At 35.9% G+C, this 23,863-nt stretch overlaps 1 protein-coding gene and 1 long non-coding RNA gene across 2 annotated transcripts in view; one reads left to right on the top strand and one right to left on the bottom strand.

Annotated features, from left to right (window-relative positions):
• Positions 1-6,286: 6,286 nt before the first annotated feature.
• LOC112717445 (protein FAR-RED IMPAIRED RESPONSE 1-like) lies at positions 6,287-18,065 on the bottom strand. Its single transcript, XM_025769470.1, has 4 exons — positions 17,798-18,065; positions 17,316-17,492; positions 7,168-7,496; positions 6,287-7,048 (listed from the first exon to the last, which is right to left on the bottom strand). Exons 1-4 carry the CDS (start codon positions 18,063-18,065, stop codon positions 6,287-6,289), a joined length of 1,536 nt encoding a protein of 511 aa, XP_025625255.1.
• A 2,514-nt stretch (positions 18,066-20,579) lies between these two features.
• The window catches only part of LOC140175829 (uncharacterized), a 29,938-nt gene continuing 26,654 nt past the window's right edge, over positions 20,580-23,863 (top strand). The window contains exons 1-2 of the long non-coding RNA XR_011866528.1: positions 20,580-20,652; positions 20,792-21,041. This is a non-coding gene — a long non-coding RNA (uncharacterized lncRNA). The remainder of the gene's footprint in view (positions 20,653-20,791; positions 21,042-23,863) is intronic.

Genomic DNA, 23,863 nt, shown 5'->3' with positions numbered 1-23,863 from the left:
AAAAAAAATTTTCGTTATCTTTGTTAGTTATCTCTATAAATAACAGTGTTTATTATGAAGTTTTAAATCTAACACTTTTTTTTCAATCACTGCAGATCAGAGCAGTAGAGAATATGAGTAAGGTAATCACGCTTGTTTTTGTTAAATGATAGGATTATTAGTCTCTTGTAAATTATGTTTAGTAGTTTTTTTAGTCTAATAAAAATACTGAAATTTATTTGGCTTGAGCAGTTCTCACTGGATGCCTCTGTAACTTCTAAGGAAGAATTAGACATGGATTTTTCTGCCTTGGATGAGAAGGTAATCCATTTTTTGGACTACAATACCCGAATATGCATTACTTTCTTAGCATACTCTATTTAACATGTCTTTAATTATCTTTTGTGATGTTTATAGTTGCTGCGTTATAACCTTTGTATACAAGTAACGCGTCTTATTGTATGGCATCTTGTAGCTTGGAAAGGGTGTTGCTGAGGCACTGTCGACGATGATTCGCGAAGCTGTTGTGCAAGGGATAACAGCAGTTCTCCCAGAAATTGTGAAAACGGTTGGTTCTTCACCAAAAAGTGGGAGTGACGGTGCAAAGCTTTCAATTAATACTCCAATTGTTAAATCGCCGTCGGACACTTTGAAACGCAGAAAGCTTTCAAATACTCCTGTTACTCTACTGTCAGACCCTTTGAAAGAAATACTTGATGCCAATCCCTCAATGTAATTGGGTGACGAACCAGTCACAAAGAAGAGTACTTGGAGGTGCAAGGGAAAAAAGCGTGGATTACCGGTCAACGCAGTTAAGATTTTATCTTTTTATTTTTAAATAACAACCATTAAATACCATTTAGGGGTGAAGAACTTTTTAGTATTCTCACATATTGCTATATTAATGTTAAGTCATTAAATACAATCTCTTCCTCAACTTATCTCCTTTTCATTAGACATGATGTCTATCTTCATTGTTGAGTATTTTAGGCTCGTGAGTACCGATTTTTTCTTTGGTCATCAAATTGTGCCTGTTAGTGACATTAGAAGGTTGATTAGAACCCTCATTAATATTAGGGAGCTAAATTTTATTTGCTGATATTTATAATGATTTTATTAATGTCGTGTCATTTGAGATGATATTATTAACGACGTCTAAAATAATTACCATATTTTTTGGAGTTGCAGAAAGAATTACAATTTGCGGAAAAGCATTCTCCGGGGTTTTCATGGATTTACTACGACAACCACGATCCAAATATGGACGGGGATGACATGCCACGTGTGAGTACTTAACTATTTGAAAACCGTTAGTCTATGAAAAATTTTTTATTTTTAATACGCAAAAAAAATATTTGGCCGATTTTGTGTGTACACTTTGAGTATATAGACATAGTCAAACTTTTTAAAACATAAGAAAGATTAAACAAATGACATGTAAAGACGGTTAGTAATCATAGTTGGTAATAAAAAAAGATTGAACTTATAAATTATTTATATTTTTATTATTGTATTTTTTTTACTTTTTGTTGATCAAAATAAATGAGTACTAAACTTTTTTTTTGTTGCTATTTTTTTTAGTGTTTGGACCTTTTATTTCGGCCAACTAAAGAGATGAAATTTTTTAATAAAGAATTGGCCATTGCTGCCTACATATTTGGAAACAATATGGATCCAGAGTAAGTAAAATTAACTTATTTTTTAATTAATATTTAATTTGTCATATAATTTTTTTATAATCTACTATACCACTATAGTATAATATTCTAATTTTATGAATTTAGGGAAGTGCTTGTTCCAAATGATCATTGTAGTGGCACACGCAAGACTCTTCTGACTATAATGCCCGGCAAGCCAATAATTGGTGATGTAAGAATTAGTTTTGTAATATTTATTTATTTATTATCCTTGTAAAAACATTAAATTTGGATTGGTGTAGAATAACTCTGATTTTTTGTACTCCATAGGTCCTTACCTTAGTTTGTTCGATGCTCACCAAAGGATATTTTGGGCCAAAAGGATACAAATATGCTAACCAATGATTTCTGCCACTGATATTTTCTGTAAGTCCCTTGGCGTATCGAAATTTAGTCTTCAAATTTAATATATCTTCTCAGGTAGACTAGAAATTAACATAATAAGATTCCTAACTTAGTTTAATATTCATGGCAGCAAATTGTGTTAAGCCCGAAACAGAACTGTGTTCGCACAATGAAATACATCAAGGATAACTTCATGGGAGACCTTGCCACTTTACATCAGGTTCATTAATTTTGTTGAACTTTCAATTAATTCATATAATAATATTTTATGACTGTTTTTAGTTAAGGTTATTTTCAGATGTTGTTGTAGATTTTTGTGCCAGTTCACCTCAATAGCCATTGGTTTTTCATAGTGGTTGATTTACTTAACGAGGTCGTGAGATATCTGAACTCTTTCAAAAAGGGCACATTGGTGATAGAGCGTATGAGTGCCATTAACACTTTGTTAAATTACCTAGAGGAATTTTTATCCGAAAAGAATTTTGGTGAAACACCTTCCTTTAGAAACATTCAATTTTCAAAGTATAAAGTCAGAGAACCAGCTGTCCCGCAACAATCTGTCGAATCGTATGTTTAAATTTACCATTTATCAAAGTAAAAATTCAATTTTCTGGCGGTTTGTTATTTTGTTATTTTTCTTTTGTTAATATGTGCATTGAATTGTGGGTCGCTCAATGGATGCAACTCACTCGCTATTGGAGCCTCGGTAATAAGACATGGGTAAGAAAAATAACATTATTAATGAAGTTATGTTTGTTCCATTTTGTAATATCATTGATATTGTCTGTTAGGTTATTTTTTATTACACAAGGATGCGTCTAGCTGTGGATTTGGTGAATAACAAAAATAACTCAAAGCATGATATCATAGAGAAGCTTGCTGTCACTGACTGGACTAAAAAGATACAGCAGTCTGTCATGCAAACTTAAGACGTTAAAAACTTTTTTTATTAGAAATTATGGATTGAATTAGGCTATTTTATTTTTCTTTAAAATACAAGCTAACTTTATATCTTGCACTTATTTCTTTGACTTTTTAAATATATGGATTTTTTATTATTTATAATGATTTATATCTTGCACTTAGGATTTTTTTTATTCTTGTTATTATCTTGAAAAATTTGGTGCGTGAGATGATATTTATAGTGTATAATTTATGATTCATGGAATAGTTCACTTTGGTATGTTAGTGACATTTACCTGAACACAGAGCAACCAAAGGTGTATACATCTCATTATTGGCGAATTCACTGATAAAAGTAGAATAATATATATCAAAGTAATGTGGTATAACTTGGCTAATATAAGGTGATATTTTAGATAAAAAATAATAAAATACACACAAAAAAAACATTGGTTAACGTCAAAGCAGTAGCTGCGATATGGTTTGAACTCAACCCCGCTGCTTGAGTTTGATCCTACTGAGATCAATGCTCAATGTATCTATCAGGCAGAGTCATGGCTCGCCACTACACCAACACAAACATGCCGGTTAGTACTGAAAATATATATATATATATAATTAAGTAAAGGCGTGGTGCTGAATATACATGGTGTGGTGCTGTAACTATAATAGTGATTTATCACCACTGTTTTCTGACCTGATAAAATTTGTCACTATCCATTTGTGTGTCTTATATATATCTTCGCGTACTACCCATCTGTCCGTATAACATCAAAATATAAACAGTTTTACAGAAATTTTTTTACCTCTAGAATCACAGAATCCTTTATAATAGCACCTGTAAGTGACTGAGCCAACCACACAAGGAGGGGATCAGCGGCAAACCATGTGAAAATAACACTAAACGGCTCTGGAAGCTGCATTTAACAATTAACAGAGTATGCATATAAGAGGAATCACTCTCAAAGTCTCAATTTTCTTAGTTTTGTTCATATTTTACTACAAAACCAATTCAGATGCTATTACAACCAACAATCAAACTGCATATAGTAAGAACGAGTTCACAGTGTAGTCACTTAAACCATTTGTGTAGTTGCTTTTCCTCCGAATAACCAATTATCTAACCACCGCAAATTTGAGCTTTGCTAATCAGTGCCGGACCTAGGAGGAGTACTCAAATGGTTGAGGTTCCTTGTCAATAGCCATTGCTGATGCAGTACTCTGCAACCATGCTGCTGAACCACCAGCGGCTGACGTGGTAGATGAGGGTGTGTCTGTGAGAGAGAGCACTTCAGGCTCACTGGGGCGCAAGTCTTTAAGAAGCACAAATCCTGAAGGTGCCAACTTAACTGGCACGTATCTGCTGTCCTGCATACATGTAAGGGTGCATGTATCTGAGACAATAATACAGTGTAGTCAACAAGATGTTATTATATAGGGCTAATTTTACAAGAGATGTAAAAACACTGGAGTCAGTTTAATTCCAAAACATGTTTTCTGTTTACATTTCATGTTTCCAATACTAAAATTAAACCATGTAGTCATTCGGTGTTCCAATGTCAGGATTCTCAGTTTAAAAAACTACGAAAATGAAAAACATTGTTTTCAGCTTTTAATTCAGAGAGTTCTAAAGAAGCCTTCATTTATAATAAAGACACCTGCCTGGCGTCTCCATCCTTTTCAATTGAAGACTTCCCTTTCCCATTTCCCGAAGCAACTGATGCAGACTCGGATGAACTTTCAGCATTGGCCTTCTGTTCTTCAGCTTTCGTAGCCCTTGCTTTGGCCTTAGCTGATGTAGACAGAACAGCAGTGGGAAGTTTCAAAGAGTGAAGGTTTTACAGGTGGTTTACCTAACAGAAGTTCGCCTGTAAATTAAACTTTCTCATTTTATCTTTCATCGATTTAATTCAACAAGAACAACAGAAGCATTTTAGTTTCTTTGAGATTTTTGGTGAAACTAATATTCAGGACAATTACCTAATAATTAAGCCATTTGATTTGATTTCCATTTTAGTTTCTTCACCAAAAATTATCTTTCAACAACATACAACACTTGATTTGATTTCCATTTTTTGCATTCAGCAACAATCCGTTACAAAACAATAACTAGTAATCCCTAATCACACTAAACCTGAAATCAATAAAGCTAAACAAAAATTTCAATAATGAATTGATTTCTATTTTAGCAGCAGCAAGAAAATTTCAACAAAAATTTCAGGAATTAATAAAAGGGCAACAGCACAAAATCAATTATTTGCTATAATCCATTCACATTTTCACATCCAACAAAAACTTCTGATATTTAATGTTGCAATTTATTAGCTGGCATAAGAGGTTCAATTTGTGGTTCAGAATTTGATTTCACTACTAGTGTTACCTGCAGTGGTATAGCATAGACTATTCTAGTCGTAGATTTTGCAACTGTACAAGAGACCCTTTTGAATTTTAGCATGAATAAGAATCAATAAGATTTTACTTATATAAATCAAAAACTATTGAAACTTTCTGCATATTTCAGCCGAGTGTAACAATGACAAGTTATGATAAATATCTAAAAATTTAAATATTAAAAATTTATCAACCTCAAAGCAAAGTCTTATTGAAATCCAAGAATTTAACTAACATCTTAAACCATACTCTCATGAGTATATACAAATACATGCTACTGCATTCCATTGAACTTCGAATAATGTCCTTATTGTACAACCTGTTCTCCACATCACAAATAAATTTGAGAGAAATAAAAATGACTTCAGCGAATTATAATGTGATTTCAAATAGTTTAAGACTTACCAAAACACTAAGTTTCTCTCAATGCAATTATTCATCTCTTTAAATTTATACCTGTAATAGCCACTGATGACTTCCATACAGTGGGATGGGATTCTCATGGCCATTAATCAATCCTGAATCACCTAGCCCAGACTCTTGCTGCATAGGTACATTTACTTCTGTATTTGGCACTGCTAATGTCTCTTGAGAAGCCATAGAGTCCTTGGGAAGCTCCTATGAAAAATTAATACATGGAGTCAAAAATTCTATCAAGTATAACTACAACATAGAGGTCACCAGTTTATTTTAAATCAAATAATAACTAATGCAATATTGTATCTCACTGACCTCCTTGGTACCAAAGCTAGCTTGCGCGCCATTACCAGTCTTATCCCCCAAATCGTCACCATCATTCCTCACAGGACATTTATTCTTTACATGACCAGCACTGTTGCATTTAGTGCACCTCCGTTTACCCCTCTCCTTTTTCCCCTTGGGTGCTCCTTTTGTCTTGACCACCGAAGGGTCACCAACAAAGTTTGGCATGGTAGAATCTGTTGTTTGTCTTTTCAAGTCAGATTTTTGTTCTAGTGTTTGGTCCAACGACAGACTTCATTCATAGTGTCATGGAAAGAAGGACCATCTTGAGCTCCTAAGAATACCATCCACGTAGCTACCACTGACAATGCGCCATAGCGCATTAAAAATTCTCTTTCTCTGTCTTGCGTAGTGCCTCCAGCAGAACTTTCATCCAGATACTTCTTGGCATCCTTCGACCATCTTCTCAAAAGAAGACTATCTGGCAACTTCGGTAAACCTACCCTTTTCATTGCACAAAACATGTGCCTGCAAGGAATGCCTTCACTACTCCACCGACTACATTCACACTCCATATGCTCAGTATTGCGATCGTAAAGTACGTTATAAATATGTTGTCTCCTGTCACACTCCTTAATTTTTTTCACAACAGTGGTTGATATGTTTTCCTCATTTATTACATCTAATGCGACTACTCCTTGAATCTCCTTTTTTACTTCTCCAAGAATCTCCCTAGTGTAAAAATTGGCAGCAGAAAGCTCCAACGCTTCTAGCCCAGTAGTTAGAACGGGCTCCCCATACAGCGTCTTAAATTGAGAAACTAATTCATTGTTTCTATAGTCCCTAAGAGCATGTTCAAGATTTTTGACCAACTCTAGAAGACTTTGGCGAATGCCAATAAACCTCTTAATGAAGTTGTTTATCGCCTCACACCTTGATGTTGTTCTAAATCCAGCACAGAATTTATCCCTCAAGTAAGCGCTTGCCCAACTTTTCCTCTTCTCATATTCACTCAGAACCCATTCATTTTCCTCCAACCCATATTTTTTTTTATCATATTCTCCCAATATTCTTCAAATTCTTCCGGATGCCATGGAGCATACAAACATCTTCTGAAGTCGTTGGAAAAATTTTTGTTTTTTATGTTTGCCGTTACATTCTTCTGAATGTGCCAACCACATAATCGGTGAGTTGCATCTGGGAAGATTTCTCGAATTGCTGCCTTCATTGCTTCGTCACCGTCTGTGACCACAACACTAGGAGACTTGTTCAGCATGACTTCTAGAAAGTTTTGCAACAACCACGTATATGTTGCAGTCTGTTCGTCCTCTACCAAGGCAAAACCAAATATACATGTTTGGCGGTGATGGTTACAACCTGAGAAGATTACCAAGGGCCTTCTGTACTTATTCTTCCGGTAGGTTGTATCGAATGCAAGCACATTTCCAAAGCACTGATAATCGGACCTACAAATGCCATCTGCCCAAAATAAATTTGCCAGCTGATGAGCGGATAATTTATACGCTTTTTGGCATTGTTTTTATATAGTTTTTAGTAAGTTTAAGCTACTTTTAGGGATGTTTTCATTAGTTTTTATGTTAAATTCACATTTCTGGACTTTACTATGAGTTTGTGTGTTTTTCTGTGATTTCAGGTAAATTCTGACTGAAATTGAGGGATTTGAGCAAAACTCTGAAGAAGGCTGACAAAAGGACTGCTGATGCTGTTGGAATCTGACCTCCCTGCACTCGAAATGGATTTTCTGGAGCTACAGAACTCCAATTGGCGCGCTCTCAACGGCGTTGGAAAGTAGACATCCAGGGCTTTCCAGCAATATATAATAGTCCATACTTTATTCGAAGAATGACGACGTAACTTGGCGTTAAACGCCAAGTACACGCTGCTGTCTGGAGTTAAACGCCAGAAAAACGTCATGATCCGGAGTTGAACGCCCAAAACACGTCATAACTCAGAGTTCAACGCCAAGATATGCCTTAGCTCGTGGAATGATCAAGCTCAGCCCAAGCATACACCAAGTGAACCCCTATACAAAGCTTGCCATGGAAAGGAGTAAGAAGGATTGAGCAGAAGCAGTAGGAGAGCAGGCGTGCCTGGGCTCTACAGCATCTCCATCCGCTTATCTGAAATTCCTACCAATGAATCTGCATAAGTATTCTATCCCTTTTATTTCTACCCTTTATTTCTATATTCGAAAAACCCATAAACTATTTTAATCTGCCTGACTGAGATTTGCAAGGTGACCATAGCTTGCTTCATACCAACAATCTCTGTGGATTCGACCCTTACTCACGTAAGGTTTATTACTTGGACGACCCAGTACACTTGCTGGTTAGTTGAACGGAGTTGTGTCCAATAGTGCCAATTTCTAAAATCCAATTACAAGAAAATAGGAATCACAATTTCGTCCACCAAGTTTTTGGCGCCGTTGCCGGGGATTGTTCGAGTATGGACAACTGACGGTTCATCTTGTTGCTCAGATTAGGTAATTTTCTTTTCAAAAATTTTTTTCAAAAATTTTTTTTATTTTTCGTTTTTCCAAACTATGTTTTTCGAAAAAATTTAATAAAAATACAAAAAAATTAGAAAATCATAAAAATCAAAAATATTTTGTGTTTCTTGTTTGAGTCTTGTGTTAATTTTTAAGTTTGGTGTCAATTGCATGCTTTTAAAATTTTTCTTGCATTTTTTTCGAAAATCCCATGCATTCATAGTGTTCTTCATGATCTTCAAGTTGTTCTTGACAAGTCTTCTTGTTTGATCTTGATGATTTCTTGTTTTGTGTCTTTTGTTGTTTTTCATGTGCATTTTTGCATTCATATTTTTCATGCATTAAAGATTTCTAAGTTTGGTGTCTTGCATGTTTTCTTTGCATCAAAATTTTTCAAAATTATGTTCTTGATGTTCATCATGATCTTCAAAGTGTTCTTGATGTTCATCTTGACATTCATAGCATTCTTGCATGCATCTTGTGTCTTGATCCAAAATTTTCATGTTTTGGGTCATTTTTGTGTTTTTCTTTAAAAATTCAAAAATCAAAAATATCTTTTCCTTATTTTCCTCCAAAATTTCGAAATTTTGGGTTGACTTGGTCAAAAATTTTTTAAAATTAGTTGTTTCTTACAAGTCAAGTCAAAATTTCAATTTTAAAAATTTTATCTCTTCAAAATCTTTTTCAAAAATCATATCTTTTTCATTTTTTGTATAATTTTCGAAAATTTCAAAATTATTTTTCAAAATATTTTCAAAAATCTTTTTCTTATCTTTATATCAAATTTTCGAAAATTAGCTAACAATTAATGTGATTGGTTCAAAAAATTTGAAGTTTGTTACTTTCTTGTTAAGAAAGGTTCAATCTTTAAGTTCTAGAATCTTATCTTGTAGTTTCTTGTTAGTTAAGTCAATTTTAAAATTAAATCTTTTTCAAAATATCTTTTTCAAATATATCTTTTTATCTTTTATCTTATCTTTTTCAAAATTTTATCTTTTTCAAAAATTTGATTTCAAAATATCTTATCTTTTTCTTATCTTCTTATCTTTTTCAAATTTTGATTTCAAATCTTTTTCAATCAACTAACTAACTTTTTGTTTGTTTCTTATCTTTTTCAAAACCACCTAATTACTTTTCCCTCTCTAATTTTCGAAAATTCTCCCTCTCTTTTTCAAAAATTCTTTTTGTTTCAAATTTTAATTTCAAATCACATTTATCTCTAATTTTCGAAAATCACTAACTCTTTTTCAAAATTATTTTCGAAAATTTTCTTCTCTTTTCTTCTTCTATTTTAATTATTTAATTACTAACACTTCTCTTCACCTCTCCTCATCCAAAAATCCGAATCTCCTTCTTCATTCTTCTACCTCTTTCTTCTTCTACTAACATAAGGGAATCTCTATACTGTGACATAGAGGATTCCTCTTTCTTTTCTTGTTTTCTTCTCTTTCTTATGAGCAGGAACAAGGATAAAGGCACTCTTGTTGAAGCTGATCCAGAACCTGAAAGGACTCTGAAGAGAAAATTAAGAGAAGCTAAATTACAACAATCCAGAAACAACCTTTCAGAAATTTTCGAACAAGAGAAGGAGATGGCAGCCGAAAATAATAATAATAATAATGCAAGGAGAATGCTTGGTGACTTCACAAAGCCAACATCCAAGTTTGATGGAAGAAGCATCTCCATTCCTGCCATTGGAGCCAATAACTTTGAGCTTAAGCCTCAACTAGTTGCATTAATGCAACAAAACTGCAAGTTTTATGGACTTCCATCTGAAGATCCTTATCAGTTTTTAACTGAATTCTTGCAAGTCTGTGATACTGTAAAGACGAATGGAGTTAATCCTGAAGTCTACAGACTCATGCTTTTCCCTTTTGCTGTAAGAGACAGAGCTAGAATATGGTTGGATTCACAACCTAAGGATAGCCTGGACTCCTGGGATAAGCTAGTCACTGCTTTCTTAGATAAATTCTTTCCTCCTCAAAAGTTGAGCAAGCTGAGAGTGGATGTTCAAACCTTCAAACAAAAAGATGGTGAATCCCTCTATGAAGCTTGGGAAAGATACAAGCAGCTGACCAAGAGATGTCCATCTGACATGTTTTCAGAATGGACCCTATTAGATATATTCTATTATGGTCTCTCTGAATTTTCGAAAATGTCCTTGGACCATTCTGCAGGTGGATCTATTCACCTGAAGAAAATGCCTGAAGAGACTCAAGAACTCATTGACATGGTTGCAAACAACCAGTTCATGTATACCTCTGAAAGGAATTCCGTGAATAATGGGGTATCTCAGAAGAAAGGAGTTCTTGAAATTGATGCTCTGAATGCCATATTGGCTCAGAACAAAATGTTGACTCAACAGGTCAACATAATCTCTCAAAATCTGAATGGATTGCAACATGCATCCAACAGTACTAGAGAGGCAGCTTCTGAAGAAGCTTAATTATGATCCTGAGAACCCTGCCATGGCAGAGGTCAATTACTTAGGTGAACCTTATGGAAACACTTATAACCCATCATGGAGAAATCATCCAAATTTCTCATGGAAGGATCAACAGAAGCCTCAACAAGGCTTTAATAATGGTGGACGCAATAGGCTGAATAATAATAAGCCATATCCATCATCTTCTCAGCAACAGACAGAGAATGCTGAACAAAACAATTCTAATTTAGCTAATATAGTCTCTGATCTGTCAAAGGCCACTTTCAGTTTCATGAATGAAACCAGATCTTCCATTAGAAATTTGGAGGCACAAGTAGGCCAGCTGAGTAAGAAAGTTATTGAAACTCCTCCCAGTACTCTCCCAAGCAATACAGAAGAGAATCCAAAAGGAGAGTGCAAAGCCATTGACTTAGTCAACATGGCCGAATGCACAAAGGAGGAGGAGGACGAAAATCCCAGTGAGGAAGACCTCCTGGGACGTCCTCCAAGCAAGAAGGAGCTTCCTAATAAGGATCCTGAGGAATCTGAGGCTCATACAGAGACCATAGAGATTCCACTAAATCTCCTTCTGCCATTCATGAGCTCTGACTATTATTCATCCTCTGAAGAGGATGAAGATGTGACTGGAGAGCAAGTTGCTCAATACTTAGGAGCTATCATGAAGCTGAATGCCAAGCTGTTTGGTAATGAGACTTGGGAAAGTGAACCTCCCTTGCTCATTAGTGATTTGGATACTTGGATTCAGGAAACTCTACCTCAAAAGAGACAAGATCCTGGCAAGTTCTTAATACCTTGCACCATTGGCACCATGAGCTTTGAAAAAGCTCTATATGACCTTGGGTCAGGAATAAACCTTATGCCACTCTCTGTAATGGAGAAGCTAGGGATCATTGAGGTATAACCTGCCTTGTTCTCATTACAATTGGCAGACAAGTCCATGAGGGAAGCTCATGGGATAGTAGAGGACGTGCTAGTAAAGGTTGAAGGCCTTTACATCCCTACTGATTTCATAATCCTAGATACTAGGAAGGAAGATGATGAATGCATCATCCTAGGAAGACCTTTCCTAGCCACAGCAGAAGCTGTGATAGATGTCAACAGAGGTGAGCTAGTCCTTCAATTAAATGGAGAATATCTTGTGTTTCAAGCACATGGCCATCCCTCTGTGACAAAAGAGAGTAAGCATGAAGAGCTTCTCTCAGCTCAAGGTCAAGAAGAGCCCACACAGTCAGACTCTAAGTTTGGTGTTGTGAAGCCACAACCAAACTCTAAGTTTGGTGTTCAAACCCCATATCCAAACTCTAAGTTTGGTGTTGGGACTAGACAACATTGACTTGATTGCTCTGTGGCTCCCTGAGAGCCACTGTCAAGCTATTGACATTAAAGAAGCGCTTGTTGGGAGGCAACCCAATTTTATTTATCTAATTTTATTTTATTTTGTTTCTTTGTTATTTTTGTGTTTAATTAGGTACATGATCATGAGGAGTCACGAAAAAATCAAAAAAATTAAAAACAGAGTCAAAAACAGAAGAAAAAAAAATTTTTCACCCTGGAGGACGCACGGGCTGGCGTTCAACGCCCAGAAGATGCATCTGGCTGGCGTTCAACGCCAGAACAGAGCATCTTTCTGGCGCTGAATGCCCAAAACAAGCAACATCCTGGCGTTTAACGTCAGGATGCGCACGCAGAGGACAATCTGGCGCTGAACGCCAGAAACAAGCTTGAAACTGGCGTTCAACGCCAGAAACAAGCATCACATGGGCGTTTAACGCCCAGAACATGCACCAATGGGCGTTTGAACGCCAGAATGGTGCATGAAGGCAATTTACACGCCTATAGGGTGAAGGAATGGTATTTCTTTTCACCTCAGGACCTGTGGACCCCACAGGATCCCCACCTCAGGATCTGTGGACCCCACAGGATCCCCACCTACCTTTTCTTTTAATCCTATTCACACTCTCCTAATCCAAATCTCATTTTCAATGTCACCCTTCCCAAAAACCTTCACCAATCACATCAATTCCTCTTCCCAATTACACCATGCACCATTCACATCAACCTCCTTTTCCCCATAAATCCCACTTACCTCCATTACATTCAAAATCAATTTCCCACCCTTTCCCACCCAAAATGGCCGAAACCTAACCCTCCCCCCTCCCTATAAATACCTCTCCTTTCTTCTTCTTTTTCCCACAACACTACCCATTCTTCTCTCATATAGCCGAACCCCTCTTCTCCCTCTCTTCCCATATTCTCTTCTTCTTCTTCTACTCTTCTTTTCTTTTTTGCTCGGGACGAGCAAATTTTAAGTTTGGTGTGGTAAAAAGCCTAAGCTTTTTATTTTTCATTCACCATCAATGGCACCCAAGACCGGAGTTTCCTCAAGAAAAGGAAAAGGGAAAGCAAAAGCTTCCACTTCCGAGTCATGGGAGAAGGAGAGATTCATCTCCAAGAGCCACCAAGACCACTTCTATGATGTTGTGGCAAAGAAGAAGGTGATCCCCGAGGTCCCTTTCAAGCTCAAAAAGAATGAGTATCCGGAAATCCGACATGAGATCCAAAGAAGAGGGTGGGAAGTCATAACCAACCCCATGCAACAAGTCGGAATATTGATGGTTCAAGAGTTCTATGCTAATGCATGGATCACTAGGAACCATGATCAAAGTATGAACCCGAATCCAAAGAACTATCTCACAATGGTTCGGGGGAAATACTTAGATTTCAGTCCGGAAAATGTGAGGTTGGCGTTTCATCTACCCATGATGCAAGGTGATGAACGCCCCTACACAAGGAGGGTCAACTTCAATCAAAGGTTGGACCAAGTCCTAATGGACATTTGTGTGGAAGGCGCCCAATGGAGAGTAGACTCCAAAGGCAAACCAGTCCAACTAAGAAGACTGGACCTCAAGCCTGTAGCTAGAGGATGGTTGGAGTTCATCCAAAGATCCATCATCCCTACAAGCAACCGATCTGAAGTTACTGTGGATCGGGCCATCATGATTCATAGCATCATGATTGGAGAGGAAGTGGAAGTTCATGAAGTCATATCCAATGAACTCTACAAAATAGCCGACAAGCCTTCATACATGGCACGGCTAGCCTTCCCCCACCTCATATGCCATCTATGTTATTCAGTCGGAGTTATCATAGATGGAGATGTCTCCATTGAAGAAGACAAACCCATCACCAAGAAGAGGATGGAGCAAACAAGGGAAATTCCTCACGGCCCCCAAGGAGAACATGAGGAAGTTCATCAACAAATGCCTCATGGAATGCACTTTCCTCCTAACAACTATTGGGAGCAACTCAGTACCTCCTTAGAAGACTTGAGCCATAATGTGGAACAACTAAGGGTGGAACACCATGAACACGCCCTCACTCTCCAAGAAATAAGAGAAGATCAAAGAGCTATGAGGGAGGAGCAACAAAGGCAAGGAAGGGACATAGAAGAGTTGAAGAACATCATTGGTCCTTCAAGAAGAAGACGCCACTAGAGGTGGATTCATTCCTTGTTCTTTATTTTCTTTCTGTTTTCTGTTTTTAAGTATTATGTTTGTCTATGCTTTTTGTGTCTCTACTTCATGATCATTAGTGTGTAACCATGCCTTAAAGCTATGAATAAAATCCATTAGTCTTTCACCTCTCTTAAAAGAAAAATGTTTTAATTCAAAAGAACAAGAAGTACATAATTTTCGAAATTATTAGTGAATTTAATTTAATTATATTGATGTGGTGGCAATAATTTTTGTTTTCTGAATGAATGAATGAACAGTGCATATTTTTGATCTTGTTGTTTATGAGTGTTAAAATTGTTGGTGCTTGAAAGAATGATGAACAAAGAGAAATGTTATTGATGATCTGAAAAACATCATGAAATTGATTCTTGAAGCAAGAAAAAGCAGCAAAAAAAAAAAAGAGAAGAAAAGTGGCGAAAATTTTTAGCAAAGATCCAAGGCTTTGAGCATTAATGGATAGGAGGGCCCAAGGAAATTAAAATCCAGGCCTAAGCGGCTAAATCAAGCTGTCCCTATTCATGTGCTTGTGTCATGAAGGTCCAAGTGAAAAGCTTGAGACTGAATGGTTAAAGTCGTGATCCAAAGCTAAAGAGTGTGCTTAAGAGCTCTGGACACCACTAACTGGGGACTTTAGCAAAGCTGAGTCACAATCTGAAAAGGTTCACCCAGTTATGTGTCTGTGGCATTTGTGTATCCGGTGGTAATACTGGAAGACAAAGTGCTTAGGGCCACAGCCAAGACTCATAAGTAGCTGTGTTCAAGAATCAACATGCCTAACTAGGAAAGTCAATAACACTATCTGAAATTCTAAGTTCCTAGAGACACCAATCACTCTGAACTACAAAGGAAAAAGTGAGATGCCAAAACTGTTCAGAAGCAAAAAGCTACAAGTCCCGCTCATCTAATTAAATTAATATTCATTGATATTTTGGACTTTATAGTATATTCTCTTCTTTTTATCCTATTTGATTTTCAGTTGCTTGGGGACAAGCAACAATTTAAGTTTGGTGTTGTGATGAGCGGATAATTTATACGCTTTTTGGCATTGTTTTTATATAGTTTTTAGTAAGTTTAAGCTACTTTTAGGGATGTTTTCATTAGTTTTTATGTTAAATTAACATTTCTGGACTTTACTGTGAGTTTGTGTGTTTTTCTGTGATTTCAGGTAAATTCTGACTGAAATTGAGGGATTTGAGCAAAACTCTGAAGAAGGCTGACAAAAGGACTGCTGATGCTGTTGGAATCTGACCTCCCTGCACTCGAAATGGATTTTCTGGAGCTACAGAACTCCAATTGGCGCGCTCTCAACGGCGTTGGAAAGTAGACATCCAGGGCTTTCCAGAAATATATAATAGTCCATACTTTATTCGAAGAATGACGACGTAACTTGGCGTTAAACGCCAAGTACACGCTGCTGTCTGGAGTTAAACGCCAGAAAAACGTCATGATCCGGAGTTAAACGCCCAAAACACGTCATAACTCAAAGTTTAACGCCAAGAAATGCCTTAGCTCGTGGAATGATCAAGCTCAGCCCAAGCATACACCAAGTGGGCCCCGGAAGTGGATTTATGCATCAATTACTTACTCATGTAAACCCTAGGAGCTAGTTTATTATAAATAGAACATTTATCTATTGTATTAGATGTCTTTTTGACCACGTTTCATCCTGGATTGTATTTTGAATCCTGTGATCACGTTAGAGAGGGCTGGCCATTCGGCCATGCCTGAACTCTTTGCTTATGTATTTTCAACGGTGGAGTTTCTGCACACCATAGATTAAGGGTGTGGAGCTCTGCTGTACCTCAAGTATTAATGAAATTCTATTATCTTTTATTCAAATCTCTCTTATTCTTATTCCAAGATATTCATTCGTACCCAAGAACATGATGAATGTTATGAGTCAGATTACCCTCATTATCATTCTCACTTATGAATGCGCGTGATTGACAACCATGTCCGTTCTACATGCAACAGAGCTTGAATGTATATCTCTTAGATTCCCCAACAGAATCTTCGTGGTATAAGCTAGATAGATGGCGGCATTTATGAGGATCCGGAAAGTCTCACCTTGTCTGTGGTATTCCGAGTAGGATCCTGGGAATCCGGAAAGTCTCACCTTGTCTGTGGTATTCCGAGTAGGATTCCGGTAATGAATGACCGTGACGTGCTTCAAACTTTAACCTGCTGGGCATTAGTGACAGACGCAAAAGAGGGATTCTATTCCAGTAGGAGCGGGAACCAACCGGTGATTAGCCGTACTGTGACAGAGTGCGTTAGCATAGTTTTCACTGCGAGGATGGGATGTAGCCATCAGCCATGGGTGATGCCTCCAGACTGGTTAGCTGTGCGAGTGACAGCCGCACAGGTTATTTCCCCGTGAGGAATAAAAGTAGCCACAGTTGATGGTGAACCCCTATACAAAGCTTGCCATGGAAAGGAGTAAGAAGGACTGATTAGAAGCAGTAGAAGAGCAGGCGTCCGAGAGCTCTACAGCATCTCCATCCGCTTATCTGAAATTCCCACCAATGAATCTGCATAAGTATTCTATCCCTTTATTTTACATATAATCTATTTTCTTATTTTTATCTTCGAAAACCCATAAACCATTTTTAACCTGCCTAACTGAGATTTGCAAGGTGACCATAGCTTGCTTCATACCAACAATCTCTGTGGATTCGACCCTTACTCACGTAAGGTTTATTACTTGGACGACCCAGTACACTTGCTGGTTAGTTGAACGGAGTTGTGAAAATAAACAATGTCCTCAGAGTATACATCCTACAAGTAAAAAGAATAAGTGATCACAATTTCGTCCACCACCAGCTGACCTTCATCAGTAGCACTGTACCTTGTCATGGCCATCGGGTCGACATCTGCTTTCCCAAGTAGATAGCTAATCGTCGCATTGGAATCCCCACCAATGAGCATTGCACGACGAGCTCTTTGAAAGTGATTATCTAGGTCCTTCTTTGTGAACCCGATATTGGCATAACCACCGGCTTGGCCTACCATTAGTCCCATTATTTTAGAGGTTGCAAAGACCATGATCATGCATGGTATATTCGCCTGAGCTTTTTGTGGCTCAGTCAACCCTCGGTGGTTTGGAATTAGGTGTACCAAGCATTGTGGGACAAGATCGTGGTTGTGCTTCTCGACTAATTTTTTAACCCTCCAAGTCGAAGTTTTAGTGTCAAGATACACCGCAAGCATGACTTCACAACCAGTGCGAGTCAGCGCTCTATGCTCCCGCTTCCTACTCAAACTAGATATGTATTTCTCGGCTCTCTTTCCTTCCTTGCTGCAAAAAAACCTCCTTCTGCGTTGTGTTTCATCTTTTCCACGTGCTGTATCACCTTTGCAAACTCCAAACCCGAGACACTCGCATAACGTACATACAAGTTATAAGCTGCATCTGATGTTTCAAAGGTCTGGTTTATAATATCATCGGCCGTCACAGTCACACACTTACTACTGCTGCCACCACAATCACAAGTGCAGTTAACATTTTCTTCCACACTAGTCATCATGGGATCTTCGACATTGTCTTGTGAACTGAGTGGTTCCGAGTCAACATCCATTGCACCCTTTTAAGATGAAATAATCAAAGGGCAATGAATAACAATTTTTGATTAAATGCTATTAGTATTAATTAATTAAAACCTTTGAAAGTGACTGACTAATGCTCGTTGTTATAATTACAAGTAATCCCTAATCACACTAAACCTGAAATCAATAAAGCTAAACAAATATTTCAATAATGATTCATGTTTTTAATTTCTTTTTTGACTTGAGGATGCTTGATTTAGATGATGAAAATTGTTAAAAGGTGGAAGCAATCTTAAAAGTAATCTAGGAATACTGATGCAATCTTCTTCCATTGAACTTAATCTGCATAAAAACTTATTAACTTAAATAGTTAAATTTTACAATTTTACATTTTTACTCGAAATTTTTTCCTGGTTTGAGTTTTGTTATTTTTGCAACACTTGCACTTTGATTTTGAGAGAGGGAAATGTGTCCCAACATGCCGTCACTGTTAGGATAAGGAGTTTAATGAGTTCGGCAAGTGAGAGACCAAAGCATTTCAATAGAGCAAAAATGATGGCACTAATAATAGGAACCACGGTCTTTATCAACAAAAATAAGATAGAGGCGCCTGAAAATCTTTCAAGGATGGACACCATGAGAATTGGTGACAGACCTCTCTGGTCTAGATCCTTCACCATAGTTAAAGTTGGGGTACAAAACTTTAACATTGAATAGGTATCCCATTTCAACAATATTGAATTTACTTTTTCATTTTCTTTTTCATTATAAGCTTTTAGCATTGTTTAACCATGAAGAAAGGGTATGTGATATGTTTGAAATCAATTGCACTAAAAAATATGTTTCAAGGAATCAACAGGGGAATTTTTGGACTCCCATCTGCCAAGAAATTTGAAATTGAGAGTTTGGTGCAGCAGCTAGAATCTTAGAATCCAACTCCAGAGCCAACTCTAGAACTAGAAAAGGTAACTTCAACTCCGCCTAAATTATCTGATATCTGATTGTGATTGCAAGTTATGATCTATCCCTATCAATAATTTCTATTACATGGAAGGTGGCTGGGTGCTGGAGGCTTGTTTATAGCACAATCACAATTCTGAGATCAAAGAGAACCAAGTGAGGGGCTTTTTTATCTAAATACGCATGAAAAATTGATTTATTCCCTAAATGCGCATGGTTTGAAACTGTGCTCAAAATACGCAGACCCATTTCATTTCTGCCGACCATGAAATGGATTTTAACTTCATTTCACACGAAATGCCCACGAAATGGGACTGCTACATGTCAGAGACCAACTCAAGTTTCCCTTCCACAAAATGGAGCATATCACAGGAGGCATCCATGAAATGAAAGCGTGAGATATTAGAACTGAATCAAAACAAACTGATGGTAGACATCAAACTAAGAACAACAATAGAATATATATATATATATATATATATATATATATATATATATATATATATATATATATATATATATCTAAAAATTTAATTTTGATGCATGAGAGTGTAAATTTTTTTTCGACGAATATCCAATTAAATTTATATGTTTAGATAATATTTTAAATAATAAATTTTAATACGGTTATTTATTTATATAAAATTCTTTTACATTACTAAACAATAATAATAACAAAATCTTATTCTAGTTGATTATATAAATTAAATGATACTATTGAATTTTATAATATATTATATCTAGGCGAAAACAAAATTCATATAATATCTTATTATATTTATTTTTCTTTTTTTTTACTCCCAAAAAAATTCCAATGGCACTTGTCAATTTGAAATTTTCCTATCTTCTCTAAATATAATTTGTAACAATCCGGTGGTAAGCATAAGAGCTATACTGATCAAATATATTAAAAATGTTTATCAGAATTTTTATATATAAATAAATAAAATTTAAATAATTTTTTTTATATGTATGCAAAATCAGAACACTAACAAAAATAATATAAAAGATATTTATCATATAAATAAAATAAATACAATAAAAAATAAAAATATAAAAGAGAGTATTATCAATTTTATAATTTTAAATAAAAAATATTTTATAATTTTTTTAGCACTGTCGGTATTCTTTAATTTAGTATTATTTTGAACTATAAATTTTCATTATTTATGGTTAAAATACAATAAAAAATACATATGAATAAAATCAAATAAAAAAATTTCATATACAACATAAATACAATGCAGTAAAGGATAAAAAAACTTATATTAACAAAAAATAATAAAAATATAATAAAATATTTGAAAAATTAGATGTCTACCATCATATTGTTTTAATTCGTATTTAGTTCTAATATCTCATGCTTCCATTTTGTGGATGTTCTCTGTGATATGTTCTATTTCGTGGAAGGCGGGTTTGAGTTGCTCTCTGACACGTAGCAGGTCCATTTTGTGGGCGCTTCTTGTGAAATGGAGTTAAAATCCATTTCGTGGTTGACAGGAATAAGATGGGTTTGCGTATTTTGAGCACAGTTTTAAACCATGCGTATTTAGGGAATAAATCATTTTTTCATGCGTATTTAGAGAAAAAAGCCCCAAGTTAGGCCTCAGAGACTTTATCTCATTGGATGAGTTTTTTCAAACCATTGACATAGCCAAGGTACAAACTACAAAATTTTGAGTAGAGAGATTGTATATAACTTTTGACATTAGAAGATGCAAACTGTGTTTCCAGTATTTCATCTTTGTAACTTTTCTCTACTGAGTTTGAGCATTGGTCATTTGATTCTAAAATGGAGAGCAAAGCAGTTAACGTGGTCGAGTTCAGTGCAAAGGAGTTGAGTTTGTTGTCAGGACAGCTTAGTATTGAGGCTTCTTTCAAGATTGCTTCAGCAACAGTTAAAGCTCTACCTTCTTGTTTGACCAATCTTAATTTATCTCTCTGTAATCTATAACTATTGCTGCTGAGTAACTACCTAATTAGATAATACTTGAAATTCACAGAGGGTTGACATTAACTTTGAAAGATCCACCATTACTCCTGATCAGGTAATGCTATTAGATACTGCATTTTTTCTCTAGCCTAATTAATCATATTTGAATATTTGTCTGATTTTTCCAAGTTCAAATTACTTTCTTCCTTGCATTCACAGCTGATGCATGTATTCCGGAAAAACTATAATCTTCTATTGGGCATCTTCAATCCAGAGGGATGGTTGGAAATCACGTATCCTAAGATCATATCATGGACAAACTAAAGGGCTGTGAAACTTGCTGTTTTTCTCTGTCTGTTATTCTATCATTGATGAAAATTCTTGTTGTTTCTTATTTCAATCTTTCTCATAGATATGTTGATGACACCATAAGGATTGGAAGGGATAACAAGGGTAATATCTTTGTGCTGGAAAAAATTGAAGATATAAGTCGTAATCCTCAAGGTTAAGTAGCATTTTATTTACGATAAATATTGGGGTGACAATTTTTAAAAACTCATACTTTAACTCATCACTACATCATCATAAGATAGAGTGTGGAACTTGCTTTGATGGTGGGTTCACTCTTCATCCATCCTTTAGTGAATGAATAAGGAGTTAAAGATGAGTTTAAAAAGGTTATGTCGTCTTAACATAACTCAATAGGTTTGAGTTACACATGTATATTTTTATTAATCCATTTTTAAGTGTTTTGTCATCTTTTTTTTCTTGATAGAAACTAGTGGTGAAAATTTGTGATATATTGATTATAATTACTGTTGCATTGCGAGTATTAGTACTCACTAATGGTAAAGTAATTTTACCAAATGCATTTTTTTGTAGCTTATGCATATTAAAAGTTACTTTTATTTTAATTTACCAAACATAGCTAATACAAATCTTGAAAAGTTAAAGTTTTATCAAATCAGGCCATAACTGACTCATCTAGACATCTATTGGACAAGACTTGGTTGTTATAGTTTATTCATAGATTTTCTTTTTCCTGTGTTGTTTTTTTCCCTATATTTGAAGGCTTTTGAGTGTGGTTTATTATGATCTTTGCTTCATGCTTTGTTTAGTTATTTACTTTTTTATGCTTCAACTGCGTTTTGAATAAGTGGTCCCTGAGTAAAATCTTTTGGACAGCCTTGTACTCCCTACAAAGTTAAAATTTGGAGTCCACACTGCAGAACATTCCTAACTTATACAGAGGTTTCGTGCAGGAAGAGGCGAAACACCAAGAACCAAAGGACAAGGTGGCAGCGATAGCGACGGTGAGGAGGCAAAGGATGTTGGAATGCAAAAAGGAAAACATGGAGAAGAAGCCCTTCATGGACATACAAACTGAGACCAAGAGATTCAGGCAAACAACACTTGATTTGATTTCCATTTTTAGCATTCAGCAACAATCGTCACAAATCAGTAACAAGTAATCCCTAATCACACTAAACCTTAAATCAATAAAGCTAAACAGAAATTTCAGTAATGATTTGATTTCTATTTTTAGCAGCAGCAAGAAAATTTCAACAAAAGCTTCAGGAATTAAAAAAAGAGCAACAGCACAAAATCAATTATTTGATTTTTCATTAACCCAGTCACAGTTTCACATTCAAAAATCAACAAGGCCACATTCAAAAATCAACAACAGGACATAAAAGGAAGAGAAGAACCGAAGAAGTGAAGACAGTGCCGCTAACCTTCGACGGCGACATGGACGGCGCCCGGCGAGATGACAGCGAGTGGTGACACAGCGGCGAGCTGCTCCAAGTTCGAGAGAATCCAGAGAGGACGGCGACAGGGGGAAGGAGGACGCCAAACTATGATAGAGGAAGCAGAGGCGCCGACAGCACGGACGGCAGCGGCACCGCGGCAGACCCGTTGCAGGGAGAACTTAGGGTTTTGGTAGGGTGAGTTGGGAAGGTGCTATGGGTTCAGACTTCAGGTGATAGTGATATATGATTCACGTATTGGGGGGTGGGGTGGGTGCTGGGGGAAATGGGTGGGTGTAAGGGGGAAGGGGTGGATTTGGAAAGTGGATCCGACCATTTTTTAACTCGGTTTTCGATTGAACCGGTTAAACCGGTCGGTCTGACCGAATTTTAAAATATTGAAATTGGTTTTATTTCGGTTAATTAAAAAATTTATAAAAAATCGGTTCACTAAAAACGTCCAATCATATGACGACACGTAGGCATCTTTATAAAAAGACGTTTTTTCTAACTTTGTGAGAGCATCCCCTTGTTAAATTATTAAACTAAAAGAATTGAATTAATGACCAAAACCGATAGTTAAAATAATAAATTCTGATTTAGTATTGTTCATATTTTATTGGGCAAATCACTTAATTAAGCCATGGTGAGGAAAATTTTACACAAATTCGCCAAACCAAAATCTGGTTCATGAATCAATCAATGCACGTTTATATGTAATTCGAATCAGCTCAATTCGAACTCCATTTACATATAATTCGAATCACCTTGATTCGAATTATACACACATGCACACACACTAATTCAAATCAATCTGATTCGAATTACACACACAGTAATTCGAATCAGCGTGATTTAAACTACACCCACGCATGCGTTTTCAAGTAATTCGAATTTGACAGATTCGAATTATGCTGTTAAAAAATATATATATATTATTTCATACATTAAAAAAAGCTAACAAAATATTAATTTACGAGACTTCTTTAAAATATTAATGAGCTATCAATTCAAATTCCATACAATACTCTTTTGTCCATTTTTAATAGCTCATGAATATTTTTTAATAAATTTTTTAAATAAATTTATTTAAATTATACTACAAAATATATTTTATTCTATACAAAATAATTTTAAAAAATGGCTTAAAAAATGTTAGGAGTACTATAAAAATTTTTAATGTTCTAAT

The sequence above is a fragment of the Arachis hypogaea genome, chromosome 10 (assembly GCF_003086295.3).
Source record: "Arachis hypogaea cultivar Tifrunner chromosome 10, arahy.Tifrunner.gnm2.J5K5, whole genome shotgun sequence".
Lineage (NCBI taxonomy): Eukaryota > Viridiplantae > Streptophyta > Magnoliopsida > Fabales > Fabaceae > Arachis > Arachis hypogaea.
The sequence above is the reverse complement of the archived record's forward strand: the minus strand, read 5'-3'. Positions and strand labels throughout refer to the sequence as shown.

Coding starts and splice junctions, on each gene's coding strand:
- LOC112717445 (XM_025769470.1), bottom strand. CDS start 18,065: ATGGATGTTGACTCGGAACCACTCAGTTCACAAGACAATGTCGAAGAT. Junction 7,497..17,315: donor GTACAGTGCTACTGATGAAG/GTCAGCTGGTGG, acceptor TATTTTGGGCAG/ATGGCATTTGTAGGTCCGAT. Junction 7,049..7,167: donor ACATTCAGAAGAATGTAACG/GCAAACATAAAA, acceptor TATGGGTTGGAG/GAAAATGAATGGGTTCTGAG.